The sequence below is a fragment of the Lontra canadensis genome, unplaced genomic scaffold, assembly GCF_010015895.1.
Source record: "Lontra canadensis isolate GAN:19392208 unplaced genomic scaffold, GSC_riverotter_1.0 scaffold46, whole genome shotgun sequence".
Lineage (NCBI taxonomy): Eukaryota > Metazoa > Chordata > Mammalia > Carnivora > Mustelidae > Lontra > Lontra canadensis.
The window spans coordinates 14,457,216-14,483,141 of NW_022631040.1; the positions used below are offsets into that span (position 1 = coordinate 14,457,216).

General features: G+C 49.3%; 1 protein-coding gene across 3 annotated transcripts in view; it reads right to left on the reverse strand.

Annotated features, from left to right (window-relative positions):
• The window catches only part of UCK2 (uridine-cytidine kinase 2), a 67,319-nt gene that overhangs the window by 6,293 nt on the left and 35,100 nt on the right, over window positions 1-25,926 (reverse strand). The window contains exons 1-4 of one of the 3 annotated variants that reach the window (XM_032872983.1): window positions 16,807-16,827; window positions 9,677-9,836; window positions 8,528-8,624; window positions 3,728-3,870 (exon numbers count right to left, since the gene is read on the reverse strand). In XM_032872983.1, the coding sequence (XP_032728874.1) occupies window positions 3,728-3,870; window positions 8,528-8,624; window positions 9,677-9,836; window positions 16,807-16,812 (406 nt within the window). In that variant the 5' untranslated portion in view covers window positions 16,813-16,827. Of the gene's footprint in view, window positions 1-3,727; window positions 3,871-8,527; window positions 8,625-9,676; window positions 9,837-10,093; window positions 10,144-16,806; window positions 16,828-25,926 lie in introns of those variants that run through there. The other 2 variants (XM_032872982.1, XM_032872981.1) reach the window with 2 other exon arrangements.

A 25,926-nucleotide genomic window follows, 5' to 3' on the forward strand; every position in this document is an offset into this window, starting at 1 on the left:
AGCTGGAAAGGTGGGAGTGGGGGGTTGCCGTGCGGGAGGGACGGCAGGGCACGGACGCACGGGAAGACACGGTGGAGAGGGAGAAACAGGGAAGACAGGGAGGAGCCACCCTACAGTTTCTACCCTGGGAAGGGAAACAGGAAACGGGGGAGAATGTTGCCCAGACACTGGGAACGTGCAAAACCAAGTGGCATCACCCACCTCTGCTCCCTGAGAGCCTTCCACTAAGTTACCACCTCCAACAGCCCGAGACCCCACGTCAAGCCAAGGACAACACAAGGCCAGCCAGTTCACAGCACCAAAGTGCCCGGCTCCTCAAGCAAAATCAGGAAACAGGGCCAAGCCAAGGACTGAGTCAGAACAAGGTCTTGGCACAAACCGGAAACTCCAGGGACTCAATACCGGCTCCCTGATCATCACTCTGTTCTGGCACACTTGCTTGGAAAGGAAAAGGCCCTTTCAGAAGAGGGGGAAAGGGCAGGAAACTACCCGTCTGCCCACCTTCCCGGCTTGGCTCTCACAGCCGCTCTTCCAAAGCCACCAGGGCTCCTCTGGTCAACCAAAGCCAAGAACGAAATTTAGAAGGACCCAGAATAAATACAATTCCTCAATGGTTCAGCCAATTCAATTTAAAAATTAGTCAAGGAAATGTGTTACTCTAGCAACAGACTAACCATCTCAAGGTCCACTGCAGCCCTGAAGCTGTGGGGACTGGACACAGAGAATTATAGCAGAAAAGAGAGTAGGTGTCAGCCCTCTTTGGTCCCCAGTCTCAGTTCTTACCTGTCCCCGAATTCAAGGGTGGGTTAGAGTAAATAACACACATGGCAGGAAGGTGAAAGGTGGAGAAGCCAATACCCCAAAGTATGAGGGGTTCCCGTGATGGGAGTGTTTCCAAAGCTGCACGGCTCAAAGGCAAAGCCCCCATTCCACACTCTGACCACAAGGGTCACGGGCCCGGTGACACGCAGAAGGGCAAAACCATGGCACTAACTCAAGTCTCCAGGAATGTTCTGAGGCCCAGCAGCTGCTCCTGACTAACCCACCCTCCCATCCCACAAAGCACATGCCAGGCATGTTTTCTGTCCTACAAGGATAGAGAATGAACTTGTTGAAGCAGCATGTGGAAAGGCCCCGCAAGTCCACCAGGAAAGTGACTCACCAGCAGGTGACACAAGAAGGCAGAGGTCTGAGAGGGAAAGCGACAGCCTCCCTGGGAGCATCAGGGATGTGACCGGAGAAACCCCACAGAAAGCCACCATCACCTCCTGTCTTGCCCTCGTCTTGCACAAGGATCTCAGTATAAGAGAGCAAGGGAGAATTCTCTGTGCCATCAGTGCCATGATGATCCGTTTGAATTAGAGGCCAAAATCGTCTGATTTTCAAGGATTCTGAATTCTGGATTTCTCAAATTTGGTTCTATTTGGCCACGGCTCGCATGCCCTTCTCCCTCAAGCATTTAACTACATGCCCTCCCACCCACCCACCCCCGCCCAGGACTTCAGTACCAGGTGCTGACCTGATGATGGGATCAGGCCGGCTTCCCCGTTCCTGAGGATGAGATGACCACTCAGAGGTTCTGACCAGTCCTGATGGAAAACTCGGGAAAACAGAACATCTACCATCTCAGACAAAGCAGACCCGACCTAACACACGGACGGTTATCAGCTAGCTAACGCACCACCAGGCATTTAACCTGCCTATGGCTCCTCCTCACAACCCAGGAGTACTGATCGATACCTCATCAACCAACGCGCGTATCCCTATTTATGAGGGACTAAGAGGTTACAACATAACCTGCCCGAGGTCAGACATCGACTAAATGGTGAAATCAGGATTTAAGTAGAATTCATCTGACTCCAATTCCACCCACCTGTCCACCCCTGCCCTGGGTGCATTAAGTTGCCTCCCAGATTTGACAGACTGACGGGGACATGGAGTAGATCAACCATGGCAGGACCCGGGTTTGGAGACTAAGGTGACAGATACACCAGGTCCTGGGGCGGGTGCAGGAGGGAATACCAGGCTTGGGCCTTGATGATCTATTAAAATACACCACGCAACTCTTTCCTGGCCCAAGTCATGACCCTCTAAACAGGCCTGTCTCCTTCCCCTTATCCATAAAGAAACCCAAGCCTGGGAGGTCACACGAGTCCCAAGCGCCACCGAAGTCACAAAGCTAGCTGGAGACTGTGGGACTAGAATACGGGCCTCCCACTCTCCTTTCTTCCATTGAGGAATTCTCCCCAACCCCCACGCCACCTCGGAGTGGAAGTGGAAGAACAACTCACTTAACAGAGCGTAGACATTATTCCTTGGGAGGACAAAATCCAAGGTCTCATTTCTCTATATTCTCCTGGTTCCATTTATAGTTCTTGCAAAGAGGACTTAAGTGGATAAAGCACAAATTTGTTTCATGAACTGAAAAGAGAACATGTTACAGGCTTTGAGGTCAGAAGGCTCTGGGCTGGAACTTATAAAATTCCAATCAGCCGGGGCGCCTGGGCAGCTCAGTCGGTGAAGCAGCTGCCTTCGGCTCAGGTCATCTCAGGGTCTTAGGATCGAGCCCCACCATTGGGCTCCCTGCTCAGCCGGGAAGCTGAGTCTCCCTCTGCCTGCCGCTCCCCCTGCTTGTACACACTCACTCTCTCTCTTTCCCTCACAAATAAATAAATAAATAAATCCCTTTTTTTTTTTAATTCCAATCTGCCCAAGATTTGCTCTGTGACTAGGAGTCACCCTTGTCATTCACAGGGTGTCATTCCTGTTCCATGTGAGGAAGACTGGAAGCCTTGCTCACTTTCCTCATCCCCACGGCCCCTACAGCGGGCTGTCATTTTCTGACTCTGCTGGTACCCTCTCACCCCTGCCACTTCCTACAGCAGCCCTACCTACCGTCTTCACTCCCATGCCCTCCAGCAGACTCATCTCCCAACAGAGAGCCAAGGCCCTTTCATTTGCCCTACTCAAAACCCCTTGGTAGCTCTCCCTCATGGACCAGGGACCAAACGGGAAGCCACAGACCCCATAATCTGCCTCGAGCGATTTCCAGCATCTCTCTAGACAGCCATCTAGGAACTCCAGCCACTTGCTTCCTGAAACAAGCCCTGTGTGCCTGTGTTTGCACCGTGTAATTTCTTGCGTTGTCTACGTCATCACCCTGCCACACCCCCCGTGAAGCCTCCTGATCCCGCAGGTGGAAGCAAGGGCTCCCCTCCATGTCCTGCTGGGCTGAATTACAGGCTCTGCTACCCACCAAAGGACAGCTGTCCCTCAGGACGCCAGGCACGGAGACCGCCACAGGCACACCCTCAGTAAGGCCTGCGGAGGGAATGACCCAGCAACTGCACCGCAGCTGGCGGGACAGAGGGACCAAACCTCCATAGAGCTTTCTGGAAAATAAAGACTACAGAAGCGGGCTGGTGGGACCAGCTGCCCAGCTCTGTGGGCACTAGGGATTCTTGCCCCCAGACATCCTAGTTTTAGTTCCTATCTTGATGACGATGCCTGTGGGAAAACCACACAGAACTGGGCATTTAATCCAACTTTTTCTCCCGCAAAACCACAACATAAACTTCTGACTTCATCTCCGTGACCTCACAAGCCTTTCGTTATGCAATACAGTGACTAACCCCTTCTCAGATGCCACCAGGTGTTTGAGTAGCAGGACATCCTGGGGCTGAACTGGCTTAGCTGGACTGGGCCGCTGGAGGCCTTCAGAACCCACCTCTGCGGGAGAGCCGGGTGTCCGCATCTGTGTCCACGAAAAGCTTCATCTGGAACAGGTCTCGCACCTCCTGGGAGTAGAAGGCCAGGATCCCTTCAAAGAGCACCACATCCGCGGGGTAGACGGTGACCGTCTCCTCCTTCCTGCAAAGCACAGAGCAGATGATGGGCCGAACCAGGCGGGGTGAGCAAAGGGTGGAGGACAGCAGCATTTGTCTGGGGGTCTGGGGCCCCCTCCTGCTGACCTACAGCAGGAACGAAAGGGGGAAGCTACCACCGCCACTGATGGCCAACCAAAGGGCCATCACAACTGGGGCAAATGTCTCCTCTGAGCTCTCACCATAAAGCAGAAATAGAAGGCAGTCATCCCTCTCCTTGGGATTTAAAACAAAACAAAACCCATGCTGCCAAACGCACAACAGAGAAAGACAGAAGCAGATGTGATTCCTTCTTTCTTCTGGAGGCGTCTCCAGGAATGCTCTCGGGCCTGGCATTTATGGAAGCTAACGCTGAACTTTCACAAACAGAAACTCAGTCTTCTCCCAACGGCCCCAACCCCTCCCCCATTCGGAGGCAACTGAAGGAGGCAGGAAGGGTCGGGAGAGGACGAGGCAGAAAAAGGAAGTTGCAGAGCAGAGGAAGTGCCTACAGGGAGGCAAAGATTCCCAAGCTCCATCTGGTCCAGCTCCGCAAGAAAGCAGCGGTGTGTCTGTGGTCCTCCCTGAAAGCAAGGGAGGCAGGGGTACGCATGACCTCTCCACCTACCCCACAGGGTCACCACCCGCTTCCATCCTAACCATCATCTTAACCTAATCTCTTGCCCCAAAGTCACGAAAAGCAAGGTAACGGTTCCCACTACAAGGTTTACTACTCACGCGCACATTGAGGAATAAAACCATGTAAAATAAAACAATTTTTTAATTTTTTAACCATTTTTTAAACCCTTAAGACAATGGGTTTATCTGTGCAAACACAGGAAAGTCGGCAGCTGCCCAGGCGAGAGGATGCACGGAGCTTCCTTCCCATAAACACTCTCTGATTCCTTATTTGCTCAGACCCAGGGGTTCCTGGGCAAATTTTAAGGCAGGCAACTGTTGGGAGCCACTACCCAAGGGCCAGAACAGGAGGTAGAAAAGGCAACCAAAGAGGACCGGGTAAGATTAGGAGACTCTCTAGAGCAGTGATGTAATTCTGGATGCACACAGAACCATCTGGGGAGCTTTAAAAAAAATATGCATGCCTGGCGGCATCTGGGAGGCTTAGTCCGTTAAGAGACCGACTCTTGATTTCTCCTGGTTTCAGCTCAGGTCATGATCTCAGGGTCTTGAGACTGAGCCTCTGTGCTGAGCATGGAGTCTGCCAGATTCTCTCTCCCTGTCCCTCGACACCACTCCCCCACCGCACTTGTGCACACACCCATGTGTGCTCTCTCTAAAATAAATAAAATCTTAAAAAAAAAAAAAATGCCTGGGATGCCTGGGTGGCTCAGTGGGTTGACCATCTATCCTCGGCCCAGGTCATGATCCCAGGGTGCTGGGATCGGACCCAGCAACAGGCTCCCTGCTCAGCGGGAAGCCTGCTTCTCCCTCTCCCTCTGCCTACTACTCCCTCTGCCTGTGCTCGCTCTCTGACAAATACATAAATAAGTTAAAATCTTTAGAAGGAAAAAAATGTATGCCTGGGCCCCATCCCTCAGGGCTCTGATTCCATTCATCTGGGGTAGAGCCAGAGTGCTGGTATTTTATAAAACCACTCCAGGTGTTTCTAACGTGCGGCCAGGGGTGAGGACCACCAGTCTGGAGGAGTGTCAGCTACCAGAAAACAGGGAGCCCCCGGTGGTTTAGGATAACGAACTAACTGGACAGAGCTCAGAAGGAAAACGGGAGCTGCTCTGGGCAAGTGCCTTGCACGAAGGAGGGTGGGACGTCTCTGCTGGGAAACGGAAATGTTCCCGTTTGCGTGGGGAAGGAGGACTCCCAGGGCTCTGTCTGGAAAACACACACCCCGAGAGCACCGTGACCGTGCTAGGTGTACATGCGCTGATACCAGATCCAGCGCGATCAGGACGCCTCGCTGATAAGCATGAACAAGGAACAGGTGGTTTTCCAACTCAACAAACACGCCTCTCTGATCCTGGGAAAGCAAGGAAAACATCGCTGTCCATGCTGTTGCTGGTGCCCAAAGAAGCTGGAATCGATCCTGTCCCACGTGTGCACGTACATCCAGGGAGGAGAACCCTTCCAACAGCCCACAGCTAAGAACAACATCTACTGGGCAACTACCAGCCCAGAACAAGTGAGGAGACTTGCCTGGTGCAATATTCTGGGGAGAAGTTCGGAGTCTGGCTGCGAAGTCCACACACGATACCAAGACGATCAGAGCATCTGAGAGAACCTAAATCCAAGCTTCTCGTATGGCTTATGAGGAGAGGCAAAGCCAGAGAAGGGTATTTACAGCAAACAAGACTCTTCTCGGTCTTAGTCCAACATCTGTTTGTACGTCACCATAAAAGGCCCGCGGACGCATCAGGAGCCATAAGCTCAGAACAGCTGGGTCCCTGACGAGTGGCCCTTGAAAGCGGAGGGACTGCTGTGGCCAAAAGTGATCCAGAGAAGTTTCACAAAGAGATGGGCTGTGGGCCACTGAAGGAGGGGCTATCAAATGTATGGTGTGAAAGGAATCGGGGGTGGGGGAGGACATCACGTCCAGACGGGAATTCTGCTGGGGTTTCGCTGCTTAATGCATGAACCTGATGGAGCTCATGCGGCACACGTAACCCCACCCCCTCCGTCTGGTGAGATCCTGCCTGCCGGCCACGTGGACTTCCACCGCCTGATGGGAGGCTCTAACCTCGGCTACTACTCCAAGGACTTCATAAATAGCATCGTGATCCTCTCTTGCTGACACCAGAACCATCTGCTCCCACCCAACAGCCGTCTGTGACTCCCTATTCCCAGCACACTCACGATCTGGCCCTGGCATCCCCAGCCTCTCCTCTCTGGGTCTCTGGGGCTGGCCGGCCTCCAGCCACTCTTCCTGCACACTCACCCCCAACCTACCCCTCCTAACCAGCTGTGATTCCCCACCAAGCTCGTCCTTGAACTGCTTCTCTACCCATTACCTTGAAAATCCCCTTCCCCAATGAGTTATTATGCTTTCCAATATACAGTTTAAATATCACCTCCTTTATTCAACCTGCTCTAAATACCCCATCCCTTCCTCCCTCCTTCATACTCCTCCTTGAGCCCTTTAGTTCTTGGGCTGCATTTTAATTCTGTAGCACTGCCCTGCCCTGGACCTAAGAGCTGGTGGGCTCCCTTGTCTCCCATAGACAGGACATCACCACCACTTGCTGCTAAGGCTAGAAACTACAATTCCCAGAATCCTTTTCCCTCTGGGGTCCCAGGATGCTTTGCCAATGGGAAATGTAGAAGATGAAACAAAACCCATGTAATTTTTAAGAAACACAGGGCTACTTTGCAGACACTCTCTAAGTGGCCCCCCTTGGAGGCTGGGGCTCAGATGTGGCAGCTTCTTGGACTTGCCATGGACACTGGCTTCTCCTCCAGTGCCTCAGACCGCAGCCTCCCAGATCTTAGCTCTCCCAGCACCTCCCTCAACACTCTTACTAGCTCCAATTCCTACACCAAACCCCTTTCTTCCTACACGGTCTATGGTGGTTTGATGCTGAGGTGCACCTTGTTGAGTTTTCAGCACGGTAGCATCCGGACCTTAGTAGGACACCCTTGAGAAGATACTGGGGAGGGATGAGGGCAAGGCGCCAGCAGCCTGGCTTCTCCAGCATACTGTGTTCACGCTCTTCCTCCAATCTCTGCCACACCCTCCAGTTCTGGGAAAGGCACAGAACCTGTGAGGAATCCCGCATCTAAAACTGGCTGAGACGGTACTAAAGGAACACACAGGGAGACAGAGATGGGCTTTTAATTATAGAGACACTGGGTAGCAAAAGATGCATGAAATCTAATTTCCCATTTAAAAAAAAAAAAAATTCCACTTGAGAGAATGAAAAGAAAGGAACCAAGAGGGAAGGATGAAAAGCAGGTGGGAGAAACTTTCAAAACAGCACCGCGCTGAAAACACTTACTGAGTAATTACTAGCCAAGAATAAGGAGCAACGATGCGTGCTTGAAATGTCATTCAGAAGTTTAGAGTCTGCCTGGGAAGTCAGTCCCAAGGACACAGAGTGAGCAGAGTCCTGGCAGGCTCGAGGGAGCTTGGGAGCCTGGCCAGCAGGCATCGTGAAGTCCTCTAGAAGCCTCGGGCAACCACTCGGAGGGAAAGAAGATGAGCCCCTCCTGTACACCTCATCAGGAGCATAAACACAGATCAGCAGAAAGGACATGACTGAGGAACTCTCCTGAGAGTTGAGCATCTGGTCTCTGGTGACCTCCGTGCCCTCACACCTCTCTGCGCTGTCCAACCAGCAGAGAAGAAAGAACAGTTTTCTTTGTTCTTCCTCCCGTGTCCTCTGCCCAGCCCATTCACATCTGATTCCAGGAATAACAGCTCGGGGCTGGGAATCAGGACAAGTGTATCGTCCCTCACCTGAGCCCAAATTCATGAACTTGTCCTTTCAGAGTCAGGAAAAGGTGACGAGAGACTGTTCCAGGAAGCACCAGGTAAACTCCACAACCCTTGCACACCCATGGCACACACCGCTGCCGCTCATACACAGGTGGCCGTGGGCACGGGGCAGGGGAGGCCCCAGCCTGCAGCCTGGGAGCCGGGACGGCTCTGGGAGCTGCGAGGAGCAACGCCTAGTCCCGACGAGCTCACTTACCGGGAATGGGAGACAAAGTCATACACGGGAATCTGCACTGTCTTCCCTTCGGTGATTTCTTTGAGTGTTTTGAAGATGAGTTCATTGTCAAAGGCATCTGAAGGAAATCAGACTGTTTAAATGTTGCTGAATTTTAAAATGACTTCTCCTATAATCATCCACTTCTATTTCGTGGACGTATACCATACCCTAGAGGAGCACATACACTCCCACTGAAAAAAGCCAGATCTCTACCTGAAACAGAAGGCAAACTCCCTGGATCTCAAAACAGAATGTATGAATGCGTTCTGAGGGACTCACTTCTTTTTTCTACCTTTCTGTTCCCTGCCCCCCGACCCCAGCCACCTCTCTCCTCCAAGTTCAGCTGCTGTCTTGGCAGCTGGCATATGTTAACCTAGAAAAGTATACACACAACTAGGGGAGTGTAAGGGGCATCAGGTTTTGATTCCAACAGTTACAAGAACCAAAACCAGGGGCACCTGAGTGGCTCAGTTGGTTAAGCATCTGCCTTCGACTCAGGTCATGATCTCAGGGTCCAAGATCATGATCTCAGGGCATTGGGCTCCCTGCTCCACAGGGAGTCTGCTTCTCCCTCTGCCTGCTGCCTCCCGCTGCTTGTGTTCTCTTTTTCTCTGACAAATAAAATCTTAAAAAAAAAAAAAAAAAAAAAAAAAAGAACCAAAACCAGCTGAAGGGCAATGTACTGGTCTGGGACTGTCAAGGAGAAAGTCACACAAGCAGACATCCCGGGCTCTGCCAGTTGGTGAGTTTCACAGTCTGCCAACGGCATGCATGTGTGGGATGGGGTGGGGGAGTGGGGGGGGGCACAAGCTGCTTCAGATCAGAGGAGGCAGAAGAACCAGCTTGCTTGTGCCAGTCTCAAGTAACAGGCTCACACAGAGTCACCCTCGTTCAGATGCAAGCCCTAGTCACGACACCATGCAACTGTGTAATGCATTTCAAAACTCCTTCTTCAGGCCCCACCATAACCCCATAAGGTCATTTCTTCATCCCCGTGTTATCCAAAGAAACAGATTCCAAGGGGTCAAACAACGTCCTCAGTGAACCAGCAAGTGCACGAAAAGACACAGACAGACACACAGACACACACACACACACATATACACTCTCCGTCAACCGCTGACTCACCCGGGTGATCAAAATTGAACTGGCCCTTCAGGGCTTTGGCCTTCTGCTCCGACGTGAGGACGCGGTAGAAGCTATCCTGGCTAAGGATGACCACCTGCTTCTGGCGACAGTCCACCTCATTCTGTCCCAGGAGCTGCACGATCTTAGCGCAGACGGAAGACTGCAGGAGAGAAGAGGAGGGTGAGGATTAAAGGGGCTCACGGTTGCTCCCGGATGCGCACGCCCTCCGCCAGAGGCTTCTGGAGGAAAGAATCCGTAGGCTACCATCTTGTCGGATGGATCAGAAAGTGTTAAAGGAGAAAGTCGGTCTGCTGAGAGGGGGGATCCCAGAGTCTCTTTTCCCCCCTTCCTTAACACAGCTTCCTACTCGCAGGTATCTGCGGGGGCCGCGGCAGGGAGCAGGGCAGTAATGCCTACCTCCTCTTCCATGCAGTCCCTTCTAAAGCTGCTACTGCAAAGCAACAGGAATGTATTCATCCCGGCTTGTGCCCTGGTCAAGAACTCGGGGAACAGCAGAAAGTGGAAAGAATGCACCTTGGTGATGTGCTGATGGCCCAGAGGGCCCCTGAGCCACGAAGGAACTGAGCCCATGTGAAATCCAAAGCCAGGGCCAGAGGACTCGGCCAGTGAGCAGTTAAGGTCAAGGTCACGGCTTGCATCCTGCTTGCGCGGCTTCTGCTCTAGTGCCTGGCCGTGGTCTTGTCCGTACTCACACTCACAGTAAACCAAATATATACCACCACTTACGGGCTGGGGTGAAATGGGATAAAACACAACCAACACCTAAACCAACATGGGGTTTCCCTGCCGAGAAGAGGTCAGTCTGTTCCGGATGAACTCAAACCTACACGCTCTGGGTCCGGCTGCCAGCAACACACATGCACCGGTGATGTTGTGAAAATGGGAAATGCATATTTAGTCCTCCCGGCTTTTCTGGCAGAGTTCTTAAAACCCCTGAATTTCCTAAGTAGGGAGAGCGGTGCACCGGTCTTTGTTATGTTAAAGAGGAGGCTTCTGGAAAGCACCTAAGGATGGGAGCTGGTTGCCAGGGGAACCAACCACTGCTGAGCGGGTTAGAACTTTCAACCCTCCCACCCTGACCTCCAGGAAGGGGAGGAGCTGGAGGCTGAATCCCAGGGCAACACCAACGATATAATCAAAAGCGGGATGTCATGAAGCCTCCACACAGACCCAAGACGATGAAGTCTGGTGAGCTTCCTGGCTGGCGACCACATGGAGTGTGGGGAGAGCGGCCGGCTCTGAGAGTGGCGACACCCCACTCCTCAGAACCTGCGCTACATGGCATCTCTCCCACCGGGCTGGTCCTGCCTTATACTCTTTTACGATCAACCCGTAACCTTTTAAATAAAATGTCCACGTTGTGTGTGCTGCTCGAGCAAATTAATCAAACCCAAGGAAGGGACAGCTGGAACCTTCAACCTATGTCCAATCAGCCAGCCGGACAGGTGACAACAGGTGCTTTCGGGGGACACCGGGTGTCAGGGCAGAAGGGATGCGGGGCAGTCTCTCAGGACTGAGCCCTACCCGTGGGAATTAATGCGATCTCTAGGTAGTGTCAGAATTATTAGGGTGAATTCTCGGATACCCTGCTCACGCGGGAGAATTACTTATTGATGTGGGGAAGCCTCCCCGCCACCGCCCCACACACTAGAATTGGAACTGGGTACAGAACCTAAAATCTACCTCTTTCTCCTCTCCCATAGCACATACTCCTCATAAAAAGCGTAAAAAAAGATATGCTCTTAAAAGAATGATAGTGAAGGACCGTATTTACCAAATAACTCATTTTTTTCCATCGTATACAGATTAGTTTAAAAATAAGAATGTCTACATTACAAGACCCCTACAAGCCATAGCCAGCCTTGCGGAGCTGGCTGACCTAATTACAAGGGATGATAAAAGTGGTGCAGTTAGAGGTTTCTTGGACTCAGTCTTGGGAGCTTGCTTCACTATCGAACTTACTTTACCAACTGGTTTTAACAAGGAAAAACCAGGACACTTGGCAAAGTTACATTTCTCATAAGCTCTGGATTTGATCTGTCCAAGCCTAAGGAAAACTGGCTTCCTGTTGCCCCAGTCAATCCCCATGAGACTACCTGCACAATAGTTCCTGTTGCACAAACTGAGACACAAAACCAAGTAAGGATCTTTGGAGGAACAATATTTTGACTCAATTGTTAAATTGTCTGAAAACTCTAGGGGCACCTGGGTGGCTCAGTTGGTCAAGCCTCTGCCTCTAGCTCAGGTCATGATCCCAGGGTCCTGGAACAGAGCCCTGCATCGGGTTCCCTGCTCAGCAGAGAACCTGCTTCTCCCTCTGCCTGCTGCTCCCCCTGCTTGTGCTCTCTCTCGATCTCTGTGCCAAATAAATAAATAAAATCTTCAAGGAAAACAGAAAACTGTTTTACTTTTCTGACATTTTCACGTATTAACAGAAAAGCATTTAAAACAGGATTTTTGGAACAGCAGTTAGGCCAGGAAAAAAAGTCACAGAAGATAAAACTTGTACATGACTTATGCTAGATTCAAAAATGAAAATACCCAAAAGAATCAAAGCCTCTATATGATTATAAACTATACATTTTTAAACAGGTGCAAGCCCATTATTTCATTTTCCTAACTTCTATCTGGTTCCACATCCTAAGGCTATGCAGGGCAAAGTCTACACCAGTACCTTTTATGAGCAGATAGAAATACATCTAGAAGTCCAAAGAAAGAACAAAAATGAAGAGGGCTTCATGGAGCCAAAGGTATTTAATTTACTTGATTACTGAAATCATGATATTTTTTATTTCTAGTTAAAACCCATTAATTTTTTTTTTAATATGAAGACCCATCTCTACCAAATAAAGTAGTTATATTACCTAATTTTGCAGGTAAACAATCATTTCCCTTAACCCAGGTACAACTCAGGACAAATGGACACAATGGCCAATAAAATCGGGTTACTGAGCACATCTTGAAAGCCAGTGTTCATCACAATTTCTTACCAAAGGTAAATCTGGCTGTTTTTCTGGTCCACAGCTGTGTGTCTTGGCTCCACGTTTTCGGGGCCTGTTTGGTGATACTAATTTCTTTCTTTTTTTTTTTTTTTTTGTTTTGTTTTAAAGATTTTATTTATTTGAAAGACAGAGATCACAAGAAGGCAGAGGCAGGCAAAGAGAAAGGAAAGGAAGCAGGCTCCCCGCTGAGCAGAGAGCCCGATGTAGGGCTCTGGGGCTCCATCCCAGGATGCCAGGATCATGACCTGAGCTGAAGGCAGAGGCTTTAACCCACTGAGCCACACAGGCGCCCCGATCTTACTTTCTACAACCACACCACCCTCACCTATTACCGATTTAGTAAGTCAGGGCGTAGGCCACGTGCTCCATGATAACCACCCTCCTAAGTTGCAAGTGCGGTCCTTCCCAGATGTGGAAACCAGGTGGAAACCAGGTGGAATGACTCGCCTGCAATCCTGTTTCCTTTCATCCTCAACCTAAGCAGTAGTTAGAACTCCCAAGGCAGAAGCCCTTTATCATGGAGATAAACACCACCACGTGAACAAGCAAAGAAAACACCTGTCTCCAGGTCAGTCTAGGTTTTTCTAGTCTTTTCTTCCTCCAGGAACTTGTCAAAGTGGCCTCTAAAAAAATCTAGATAGCTGTTGAACTGGGGGCAAGAGGTACACAAGTGTCCATTATGCCATTCCTCTCCTTGAAGAGAGGTTTGAATTTTCACACAATTGGAGAAAGGAGCCCTACAGAGACTCCGCTGTCCCACGAATGAATGGTCTTTGCCCTATTTCATGTCCTCTTCTTAGGGCTCCTTCATTTTAATTTCCCTTTCTCCGAATCCCGCCCTCTTCAGAAGGATGATATGGGACTCCCAAGGTATCTTGTTTTCTCAAGAAAGGAAATAATTCGACAATGACCACGGCTAGAGAAGGCAGGCAGTCTCAAGCTTACAGAAGACGCTAAGAGTGGGCAAGGGTGCGATCGGGAGTCGGGGGCTAAGATTTAAAATAATTATGTCACAGGAAGACAAACACTGTAGGACTCCACTTAAAGGAGGTCTCCAGACTAGTCAGATTCACAGAAACAAATCAGAGTAGAAGTACCAGGGCTGGGGGAGGGGGGAAAGTGAGGAGTGGTTCAGTGGATACAGTTTCACTTTTACATGAGGAAGTTCTGGAGAATGGTCGCCCAACGATGTGACTGTACTTGATACTACAGAAATGTACACCTAAACATGGCTAAGGTCATGAATGTTATCAAAAGTGTTTATTACCACAATTAAAAGCAAGCATTATTATTGTAACAAAAGCAAAATGGGCAGTTTCTTCCTAGTTGGTACTAGGCTCGGTATTTTAAAATGATCTCACGTATTTACGAGAACCCTATGTGATAGAAATGATTATCATACCCATTCCACTGACATGAAGACTGAGGTGAAGACAGGTTAAATGACTTGCGCAGGGCACGGGCGGCAGAGCCAGGACTCAACCCAAGGGGTCCACACCCCAGAGCTCACCCCCTTACTGGCTGCACCTCACAGGCAAACTAGCTTTCGCCCACTGGAGCTGGAGTGGGGCTTAGTTTCACATGGCATCTCCGTATTCAGTGCAACGCATCCAAATACATTCTGCTCCTGCCACTTCCGGCACATTTTTCTAGAGGGGGAGAGGGGTGGAAAATAAGCCATCTAGGACTGTGGGTTGCTGTCTAAATACAAAGTGAAGGCCAGGTCAACATGAGGTTATCTTTAGAAAGGGGACACACACACACACACACACACACACACACGGAATAACCAGTAAAGGAGATATACAATTTCTTCACCTGCATGGCACTGGAAGACACCAATTCCTTTAACTCCATTACAACAAGATGTTACTATTTTCTCTCTTTTTTACAGAATGAGGAACCTGAAGCTTGGAGCCCATCAGTTAAATGCCTTGTTCAAGGTCCCACAGCTGAATCTCAAACGTAATACCTCTTCTAGCTTCAAATGCCCCAAAATGCCCCAGTTCTCTCCAGTATTCCAGAACTGGAGCCCTGATGTTCTCCATAAATAGACTCTACTTCCAGAGATCAGTGATGGGGAAAAGGAGACGCGGAGGGAACTGGTTAGACATAGAACAAGGTTTGGCCCTGCTGCATCGTGAGAGTCAACAGAATGGTACACGAATGGTCATAGAATTTCAGAGAACCACAGGCAGACCAAGTCATCTGTGTATGGAAAAGAAGCTGAAAGTGTACACACACACACACACACACACACACACACACACACCCCTGTTCAAGATACCTGGAACCTAAGTCTGGAGTCTGTTCGAAAGAACCTAGCTGTGAGAAGCCAGCAACGGGGAGTCCAAAGGCTCTGTCGTTCCGAGAACATGCCAGCGTTCGACCCCACCGTCGGCCAGTCCCCCAGATGTGCTGAACGATGTGCTAGCCTCGTCCCTCAGAGAGACACACTTCCTTTCTGGGAAGCCCCAGAAGCAAGCGGGCAGCAGCCCCTCCAGCTGGCCCTTCCGACAGGGGCACTGAGTGGGTCACAGGTTCCTGTCCTGCCACAGAAGTGTGATTTCTCTACAGTGGTTCTCACGTAGGAGGTGGCTTGGACAGCCCGGACCCCATCTGGCCGCGCCGCTGCTGGTGTGTGTGCTGCCCACACACGTCCTTCAGGTCGTGTCCATCGCGTCCTCTGCCCAGTTCCAGTATTGCTGACAGTAACACTTGTTAACAAACAGGGCGATGGAGCTCTGGGTGGCTTCTTTGAAGACCCTCCACCCTCAACACTTAGCTGCTGAGAAGCTGGTTGGAGGCCAGCGGAGAGCCCAAGAGGCCTCCAGGCTGGCTGTGCCCCTAGAGCAATGGGCTAGTATTTGGTAAGCACAGCCTTCTAGAAGAACACAGAGGAAGGGAACTGCTGCCCCACATTTAGGGGTCCCATCCAGGTGCCTGTCCCACTCTCAGTAAGCTGCTTCAGGATCTGGCGGAGGGCTGTGGAGATGGAGAAAAGCCTAGCAACCCCCCAGTGCAGGGCTGGAAAGAGCCAGCCAGCCCCAGGTCAAGTGCGGAGACTCATCATGTCCTCCCAGGCCTCGGGAATGGTTTGTGGACGTCCCATGACACCTGCCCTGAACTCGCCACCGCCACTAGCTAACAGCGCAAGAAGGCCAGATGCTCAGTCTCTTCAAGCAGGGGGACCCCCTCTAGCTCCGTCACTCTGGGGGTATCTGCAAGTTACCCCAATTACGCTGGACAGTGACTTTCACTGTCTCTAGCATTAAGTAAGGAACACACCGCTAACTGATACGGCGTCCAGCCCTGGCCCCCAGACATTACATCACTCCTCTTGGGGCAGGGGTTGCCTCCCCCTACCCCACCCCCCCGCTCTGAAGCTCTAATTTACAGGCACAGGAAAACTAAAGCACCAGTCCTTTGTCCTAGAGGAGATAAAACAGAGCTCAAACATGCTGACGGGATTCCCAATCAAACAGATGGCATGGCAGCAACAGGGAGGGCTCTGGTAATATCTGTAAGGCCATCAGTCTTAGGGGCCTGGATGCCCCAGAACCCATGCACTGCAAGTGGGTTCTCCCAGCCAAAATACAATTACCACCACCCTCCCCCCGCCCCACATACAGAAATACCTAAGTTGGAAACTCACTAAATTGTTATGTAATAAACGCATCTTAGGTACCAAAGGACAATCCAATAACCTACAACCCCTGGAGCAGAGAGACCAGCTGTGACTCAGCATCTGCTCCCCGAGCCTGGCAGGACCGGGCACCTGCAGGGCTCGCTCAAATGTATGTCAAGATTACCAAAAGAATGTCTGAATTCATCCAGCAGACCCCAGCAGACCTCAGCAGACCTCCCTTTCTTCAGACCTGCTTATTTCATTTTTAACGATTTTACTTATTCATTTGAGAGAGAGAGAGCAGAGGGAGAGGGAGAAGCGGACTCCCTACTGAGGGGGAAGCCAGACACGGGACTCAATCCCAGGACCCTGAGAACACGACCTGAGCCAAAAGCAGACACTGAACTGACTGAGCCCCCCAGACACTCCCAGACCTGGTATCTGGAAAAGCAAAGCTTGTTCTGCTCATTAGCACGAGCCTCCATTCCATCGTAAAGGACTCAGGCAGGACAGCTAGCTGTGCACCTCAATCTCAGTCCCCAGAGTTTTAGCTGGACACCTGACCCTGCTTCCCCGCCTCCCTTGCTGCTCCCGGTAACTGTGCTAAGTTCTAACCAAACCGATAGGCAGGAGTGTAGAGTGGCAGCTTCCTGGAATCTCCTTAAAACATCGAGATCCCTGCCGACTCTCCTTCCTGCTGGCTGGAATGCAGACTGGATAGCTGGAGCACAAGCAGCCACTTCGCAGCCCTGGCATCATGAGACTAAAGGTAGTGGAGCAACTAAATCAAGGGAGTCCCAGACTCCAAGGATTACAGAGCTGAGAAAGGAAGGACAGTGAGATATGACTCAACTTGTTTAAACCCAGTCACTTGTGGTTTTCTGTCCTCTCTAACCGAAACGACCCTAATACTGAGGTCAACCCTCATGTACCCAGTATACCTCAGTGCAAATGTTCTCTTGAAAGCAGGAGTGATTCTCATGTACTGGGCCATGAGGCTGCCTTACTCTTCACAGAAGCCAAGAATATCTCATCAGCCAAATCATGTCCATGTAAGTTTTAAAAGGTGGGGTGAGGACCACTTGCCCAACCAAGGTCCCCAGACCACTGGGCACCCCCCTGCCACCATCTGTGTATCTACCCTTAGCTGCCACAGCAGAATTCAACAACCTCCCCACCCCCATCAGTACTTGGCTTGAGCTCCAGGCTAAGGCTGGAGCTCCACAGAGGAAGCAGTATCTAGTGGGGGAAACCCAGCACATAAACAGTGCCAGAGAAGAAACTCCCCAACACACAAGTTCTCAGTTTTAATTCCTGATACATATGCTGGGGCTGCAAAGGCAGTTTAGCCTAGAAAAACCCAGGTACTTGCATGAGAAAAATTCTCACTGATCAACGGTCATCAACACAAACATGCTGCCCGGACTTTTCCGCGAACTGCCCATCACATTAAGCTCCGTTCCTAGGAAAGACATTTCTAGAGCGCACTTCTGGGTTCGTAAAATTGTTTGTTTGGCCCTGCTCTTTTTCAGTCGGGAGCGCTTACTGAAAAACCCGGTCACGGAGCACTTACTCATCAGCTTCAACTGCTCGAGAATCAACTGGGGGATAATGAGCAACAGGAACACTTAAGAGCTACACAGAAGGGGCACCTGGGGGGGCTCAATCTGTAGACTCGGGTCATGATCTCAGGGTCCTGGGATCAAGCCCCGCATCAGGCTCTCTGCATAGCAGGGAGCCTGCTTCCCTTCCTCTCTCTGCCTGCCTCTCTGCCTACTTGTGATCTCTGTCAAATAAAAATATAAAATCTTAAAAAAATAATAAAAATTTAAAATTAAAATTGAATTTATTTTAAAAAGCTACACGGAACGCACCAAACGCCAGCAACTATTTGCAAGACTCTGCAGATCCTCCCTTACTTAGTCCTCAACCCGGCCCTTAGGAGGTTCTCATCATCCCCACTGACACAGCAAGAAATGGGCACAGGGAGGCAATGACACAACCAGCGCAAGACCTAACAGCCAGGACGCCGCTGAGCCGCTCTTCGAACCTGGGCGGGCCGGCCTCAGGACACACGCTCTGGGCCCTACACGCACCGCCTTGCCTTGCCACACGAGAGGTGGAGACCCCCTCCCTTCCCTCGAGTCACAAGGACCCTGCACACGCAGGAGCGCCAGCACCGAGGACACAGGAGCTGCCAGGAGCAGAACATTCTCCCCAAGGCTCTGCGACACGTTCTCTGTGGCTTCTCAACACGCGGGCTTCCTTCCTGGGTAATTTTTCTGTCAAATGATTAACTAGGAAGAGGCCAAGAAAAATCATTTGTGATCCCCTATAATTCGTTCTTTGGGGGAGAAAACGGTATTTAAATGCAAGTTAAAGGAGGCGGGACGGATGATCTGGGAAACCGGGGAGACGCTGCAGGTGTGTCTGAGCAGAAGCAAGCAGAGGCCTCGCCGGTTACAGATGCGCACACATGGAGAAACCCTTCCAGAAAGTGCGGAGAAAGGACCGTTAACATTCCTACTCTCCGACCAGGTGCCACACTCACAGTGGGATCGGGGAAGGAGACAGGACGATGACGTATAAACGTGTAAGCAGGAAAGAGAACACAGACCGGTGTGCACGCCAGGACCATAACCATGTAACCAAAGGGGGAACAGGACGGGGGAAATCTGGAAGGCAAACCCGTCCAAAGTGAAAACTGATGTAGTTCTTCAACATTCTCTTAAAGAAAAAAAGGGGGGGATGCCCACGCTCCTCCCGCAAAGCCAAGCGCGCATTTCATCCATGGCCTGGTAAACAGCTGTCGCCAAACAAAGGGCAAACAGTGGGCAAGACAGGACTGTGCTTGTCCCCAAGCAGCCACAAGACCTCACAACTGGATTAAAATGATTCAGTACAAACAGGGATGGATCCCGGGCTCCTCACGCTGATTCTGAGCCCGAATATGGAATCTGTGAGTATGTCTCTGGACTCCCCACAGGATAAGCACCAAAGGCACCCCCGACCCCATACACACACACTCTGGAAAGCATCTGGGATCACCGCCAGCTTCGAGGACTCTGCGGCTCCAGAAGCCCTCTTGGGAAGCTGGGCGCAAAGAGGAAGTCAGCGGGAGGGTCAATTCTTAGCCTCGTGGTTGCAAGTAAGGTTGGAACTTCCCCCACACACACCTTTTTTTTTTTTCACTTGAGGGCTTAGGAGGCTGGTTGAGAGGGTAAGACCCAGCAAACCGAGCCCCTTGTCTTAGGAACAGACAAGCGTGTCTTTGGGCAAGGCATACCATACCCAAAGCCGCGCACCTGCTGCCACCTGGCTTACAGGGCGACAATAATATGCCCAGCACAGGAATGACCGCCAAGGACTCTAAGTCCCTCTGAGGGAGAGACACAAAAAGAAAGCTGACTTTCTCCCCCAGTTTAAAAAAAATAAAAAAATAAAATAAATGGGATAAAGGAGAGCCCAGGGTGCCAGCTGGATCCTCTGCTGAATCTTTCCAAATTGAAGGCCACACGCGGGGCAACTGTTTACTGAAGCCTTAACAGCACGGGGAGCTTTGCGGTCCCTCGTCCTTCCCCGGCAATCCTCATCCACGCTGCTGAAACCCGGAGGCCAAACTATCTGGTTATCAAAAGAGGTTGGGCTTGTTTTTTTTGTTTTTTTTTTTTTTTAATTTCCTCTTTAGGTCTCCTCCAGCACCCAGGCCTAAACACAGAGCAGCAGGGAAAGGAAACGGAAAACACTGTGCCCAGCACCCACTTCCCTTCCTTTCTGAAAGTCCTGTAGTGTCTTTGAAAACTCAACTTTGTATTTATTCTTCCTGGCCTTGAAGAAAGGGGTTCAAGGGCTCTATGAGCAGACTTCATCCTTTTGCGGTGTCCCTTCTAGGTGTCGATGGAGTCATCATTTATCAACCACCTCCTAGGCCCCCAGAACTCCTCTAGAATCCAAAAAGAGATGAAAGAACCCCCAGAGTGACACAGACCACGTGACTCTGGAAAGGACAGCAAGCTGACCCCACTCAAAGTCGTCATCAGTTCGCAGGGCTCATCCATGCTGGTGACTAAGAGGAGTTAAAGTAAATATCCTTTCAGGAGAATGATTTTCTTTCCTTAAATTGTGGAACCAAAGCTACTATCAGTAAACACAGGCCGAACTCGTTCTGCAACCACACAAGTATGTCCAACTGATCTGACGAAGGCACAAAGGCAATTCCACAGAGGACGGGAGCCTTTTCAAGAAAGGGTGCTGGAGCAAGAGGACGTCCAGAGGTAAAACTATGAACTGGACCTGAACTTCACACTTTATGTAAGAAGTAACTCAAAATGGACCACAGGTTGGAGCACCTGGGTGGCTCAGTCAATTAGGCCACCAACTCTTGATTCCGGCTCAAGTCGTGGTCTTGGGGTCCTGGGATCAAGCCCTACGTCAGTCCCTGCATTCAGAGTGGAGTCCACTTAAGGGTTTTCTCCTCCCCCTTCCCTCTCCCCACTCACACTCTCTCCCTAATAAATAAATAAATCTTTTAAAAAAAAAAAAAAGAAAGGAAAAGAAAGAAAGAAAGAAAGGGCCAGGGGTGCCTGGGTGGCTCAAAAGATTAAGCATTTACCTTCAGCTCAGGTCATGATCCCAGGGTCCTGGGATCAAGTTCCGCATTGGGCTCCTTGCTCAGAGGGGAGCCTGCTTCTCCCTCTGCCTGCTGCTCCCCCTGCTTGTGCTCTCTCTGACAAATAATCTTCAAAAAATAAAATAAAATAAAATAAAAAAAATAAAATAAAATAAAATAAAATAAAATAAAATAAAGCACAGGCAAAAATCTACCAAATTTGGGGCACCTCAGTGGCTCAGTTGGTTAAGTGTCTGACTTCGGCTCAAGACATGATCACAGGGTCCTGGGATCGAGCTCCCTAACGGGCTTCCCACTCAGAGGGAAGTAGACCCTCAGTGGAGGGTCTACTTATCCCCCCGCTCCTCCTCCCACTCATGTGCTCCCCCACCCTTAAATAAATAAATAAACTCTTTAAAGAAAATCTATCACATTTATTAGGGAAAAAACACAGGAGAAACTCTTCAGGATCTAGTGCTTGGCAACATTTTCTTAAGCTTGATACCAAAAGCATTACCTATAAAAGGGGAAACTGATAAAATTAATTTCATCAAAAATAAAAGGTGCTCTGTGAAACATTCTCTCTTAGAATGAACACACAAGGGGCACCTGGGTGGCTTAGTTGGTTAAAGCCTCTGCCTTCGGCTCAGGTCATGATCCCAGGCCTGGGATGGAGCCTGCTTCCCTTCCTCTCTCTCTCTGCCTGCCTCTCTGCCTACTTGTGATCTCTGTCTGTCAAATAAATAAATAAAATCAAAAAAAAAAAAAAAAAAAAGAATGAACACACAAGCTACAGATGAGAAAAAATACTTGTAAAATTCATGTCCAACAAAGAATTAGTATCTAGAATACATAAGAATTCTCAAAACTTAATAGTAAAAAAACAATCAATCTCAATTAGAGTATGGGACATGAAGAGACATTTCACCCAGGAGGATACACAGCTGGCAAATAAGCACATGAAGATAGACACAACATCTTTAGCCATTAGGGAAATGTAAATTCAAATCAAGATGACACGTCACTACACACCCATCAGAATAGCCAAAAGAAAAGATAGTGACAACATCAAATGCTGGCGACAACAGGGAGAAAAGATCAGTCATACATTGCTGGTAGACACGCAAACAGTTCGTCTACTCAAGAGAACAATTTGGCATTCATTCATTCATTCCACTCATTCATTCATCCCATTCTCTACACCCAATGTGGGGCTCGAACTCACAACTCGAGATCCAGCGTCATATACTCTACAGACACAGGCAGGTGGCCCCAACAATTTGGCACTTTCTTAAAAAACTAAACACGCAACTACCATATGACCCTGCAAATTGTACTGCTGGGCATTTATCCCAAAGAAACGAACACATGCTCACCCTAGAACATGTACGCAAATGCTCACAGAACAGCCAAAACTGGAGACCACTCAGATGTTCTTCAAGGGGTAAACGGTTAAACAAATTGTGATGTGTCCATACCACGGAACACTACTTAGCAATGAAAAGGAACAGACCACCTCCTGTATAGACTCCCAGATAATCCTGCTAAGGGAGACGAAGGCAACCCTGGAAGGGTATATATACTGTAGGATTCCATTCATATCACATTTTAGAAACGACAGCTATGGAAATGGAGAACGGGTTAGTGGTTGGCAGGGATTAGGGACAGGGGGGAATGGGAGTGCAAAGAAGGCAGGGGAGGCAAACGCAGGGGAGGCAAACGTAGGGGAGGCAAACAAAGGGCAGCCTGAGGGGGGGACCCCTCAGTGATGAAAATGTTCTTTATCTTCACTGTATCAATATCAATCCCCTGGGACACCTGGGTGGCTCGGGTGGTTGAGCAACTGCTTTCGGCTCAGGTCATGATGCCGAGTCCCAGGATCAAGTCCCGCATCGGGCTCCCAGCTCCGTGGGGAGTTTGCTTCTCCCTCTGACCTTCCCTCTCATGCTCTCTCTCTCACTGCCTCTCTCTCTCAAATAAATAAATAAATATCTTTTTTTTTTTTTTTTTAAATGTATCAATCCCCTGGTTGTGTTTTTTAAGCCACTGCCATCACAGAAACTAAGGAAAAGGCCCACGGGATCCCTCTGTATTACTTCCTGCAACTGTATGTGAATTGACAACAATCTTAAGGAAAAAAAAAAAAAAAAAAGATTAATGACCATCCATCTTCTCCAATACCAGAAATTCAGGCTCTCCCCTCTCAAAATTCTTTTTCCCTCACAAACCCCAAATAACTAATTGCTATGGAGTGAATGTATTCTGCATGTGGGACAGACGTGACTGGGGGGCAGGGGCACAAAAGAACAGACTGTTTTGGGTTGAATGGTGGCCCCCTATGTCCCAACCTTCAGAACCTCAGAATGTGACCTTATTTGGAATGAAGGTCTTTGCAGATGTAACTAAGGTTAAGGACCTTGAGGTCATGCCAGATTAGGACGGGTACTAAACCCAATGGCAAGTGTCTTTAGAAAAAACAGAAAAGGAGAAAACACAGACACACAGGCAATGCCATGTCAGGACGGGGGTGGGGACCAGATCTAAGCCAAGGAGCTCCACCAGCGCTGGGAGAGAAGCGTGGATCTGCCTTCAGAGCCTCCACAGGATACCAACACTGCCAAACCCCTAGATTTGGGGCTTCTGGCCTCCAGGACAGTAAGTAAGCATTTCCTTTTTCACACACATATGTGGCAACTTCTTACTGCAGCCCCGGCAAGCAAATGCACCTGTCCTGATTTAGTGGGCGTGATTTCTCTCTTTTTCATCACAGAGGATATGAGCACTTTCTTCAGCTTCTGTATTTATAAACTCCTGGACACATTTTTTTCTTCTTTTTCCAGAGGATATACCATAAGGATGTACCATTTCACTTTATAATCTTTTCCCGCAGAATTTTTCCTGGTGTTTCTGTTTGCTCCCAGAGTAGACTGTAGCTGGCTGGCATTATCAAGTGTTGGCTTCCTCAAACATCCTGGTTAATCATTATCATGCACCCGCAAGAGATTCAACCCATTTCTGAAGTCTTGGGCTATACTTACAGGTGTCGGCACTGAACTTCACTTACGGTTTGCCTGGTGACCAAGAAGTTACTTCTAGGTCTGGCTATGTGCTTCAGGGCCTTTATAATGAGAATCAGGGATGCCTGGGTGGCTCACTGGGTTCCGCGTCTGCCTTCCCCTCAGGTCATGATCCCGAGGTCCTGGGATCGAGCCTCTGCCTGCCATTCCTCCAGCTTGTACTCTCTCTCTCTCTGACAAATAAATAAATAAAACCTTCAAGAAATAAAAGCTAAAACAAGCTTTATAAAAGTAGGACAAGTTTCTAGTATTAGATTTGCTAAGGCAAAGAATATGCATTTTTTTTAAATTTCCATGCATAAGGCCGGAGAGGCCCCATCAATGATCCACACATACCTACTTCCTCAAACTCTTTAAGAGTATCTAACTTCATAGGAGCTATCTAATTTACCACTGTTTTAAGTGAGAGTAAATACCTTTTATATGCCTAAAAGCCTTCTGTTTTTGTTTTTCTGAAACCACGCTGCTGATACCCTACCCACACTTCTCTTCCTCCTGATCCTCAAAAGCTCTTATACATACTAAGAAAATGGGCCATTTCTCATTGCTATCACCCATGTTTTTTCCAGTTTACTGTCCTTATACTTTGAAGTGGTGTTTCCTGATAAAAAATAATATTTATGTAAATGGATACTTTTTTCTAAAGTTTCTTTATCATGTTATAGTTAGAAAAGACTTCCTTACACAGAAATTTATACTGAATTCCTCTACGGTGTCTTCTCCTCCGTGACCTTCACATCCTTGCTTTTGCCTTCAACTCCCAAGATCCCGCCTGGATTGAGGGAGGACCACGAGAGTGCACGAGGGCTCCCGGCCAGGGGCCCTCTGCGCCAGGAGCTTCCAGCCAAACGGCCAGGACGCGGATGGCAAGCAACGGAACGGAAATGAGATATAGAGCTGAGGGCTGTAAGGAACTTCCTGTGCGCATACAAACAGTTAGAGAAAAACCTGCAGCTGCGTCCCTCTGGAATTCCTCCGGAAAGAGACATGGGCTCTGCGTCCAGCCCTCAGGCCCACAGCTGCACACAGGCTAAGGGACCAGGCTGTGGCCCCAGGAGAGCAGGAATCCCACAGCAAGTGTGGAGTATGTCACAGACAAAGGCCATGCGTCAAGTTACCTTTCTTTATGAGGTGTATTTTTCCCACCCCATGCAGGATATGCTCGTAAGACTATGAAATCCTGTTTCTCCCCACCATGGCAAACACCTAAAATAAGCAAACACACTCCCACCAAAACCAGAAGAAAACAAAAAACACACAAACTAAAGATTCATGGGGAGTTTCGGTCCCAACAAGTCTATTAAGGATGCATCCACAACTGAAGACAGGAAAGTAAGAAGCACATTACACACCAACGGTTTGTAATCTTACCTTGATGATCTCCCTCTCTCCCCGCCCTCCCCATCTCACTTGAAATGGCTCCCACACATATCCAGGAAACAGTCCTCAGTTCCCTTGGGGAAGCGTCCCGTAAGTGTGCCCCCTCTCCAGAACGCAGAGAGAGGCTTGCCATCTCTTCCTACATCATTCAAACAGAACCCTCCTGCCAGAGACTGGCTCAGTAACCCCTGTGAGTAGCAGCTAAGCATCTTCTTTCATATACTAAAATTATCTCTAAAATCATATTAGGAAAACTGGATATCCACATTAAAAAAAAAATGAGGCTGGAACCCCACATGTCACAATATACAAAAATTAACTCAAAATGGATCAAAGGCATAAATGTAAGAGCTGAAACTGTAAAACTCCCAGAGGAAAACACAGGAGGAAAGCACAATGGCATTGGATTTGGCAATGATCTTTTTGGGTAAGATGCCAAAAACAGACAACGAAAGAAAAAATAAATGAGATGGACCTTATCAAAAATGAAAAGCTTTTAGGGATCAAAGGATACTATCAACAGAGTAAAAAAG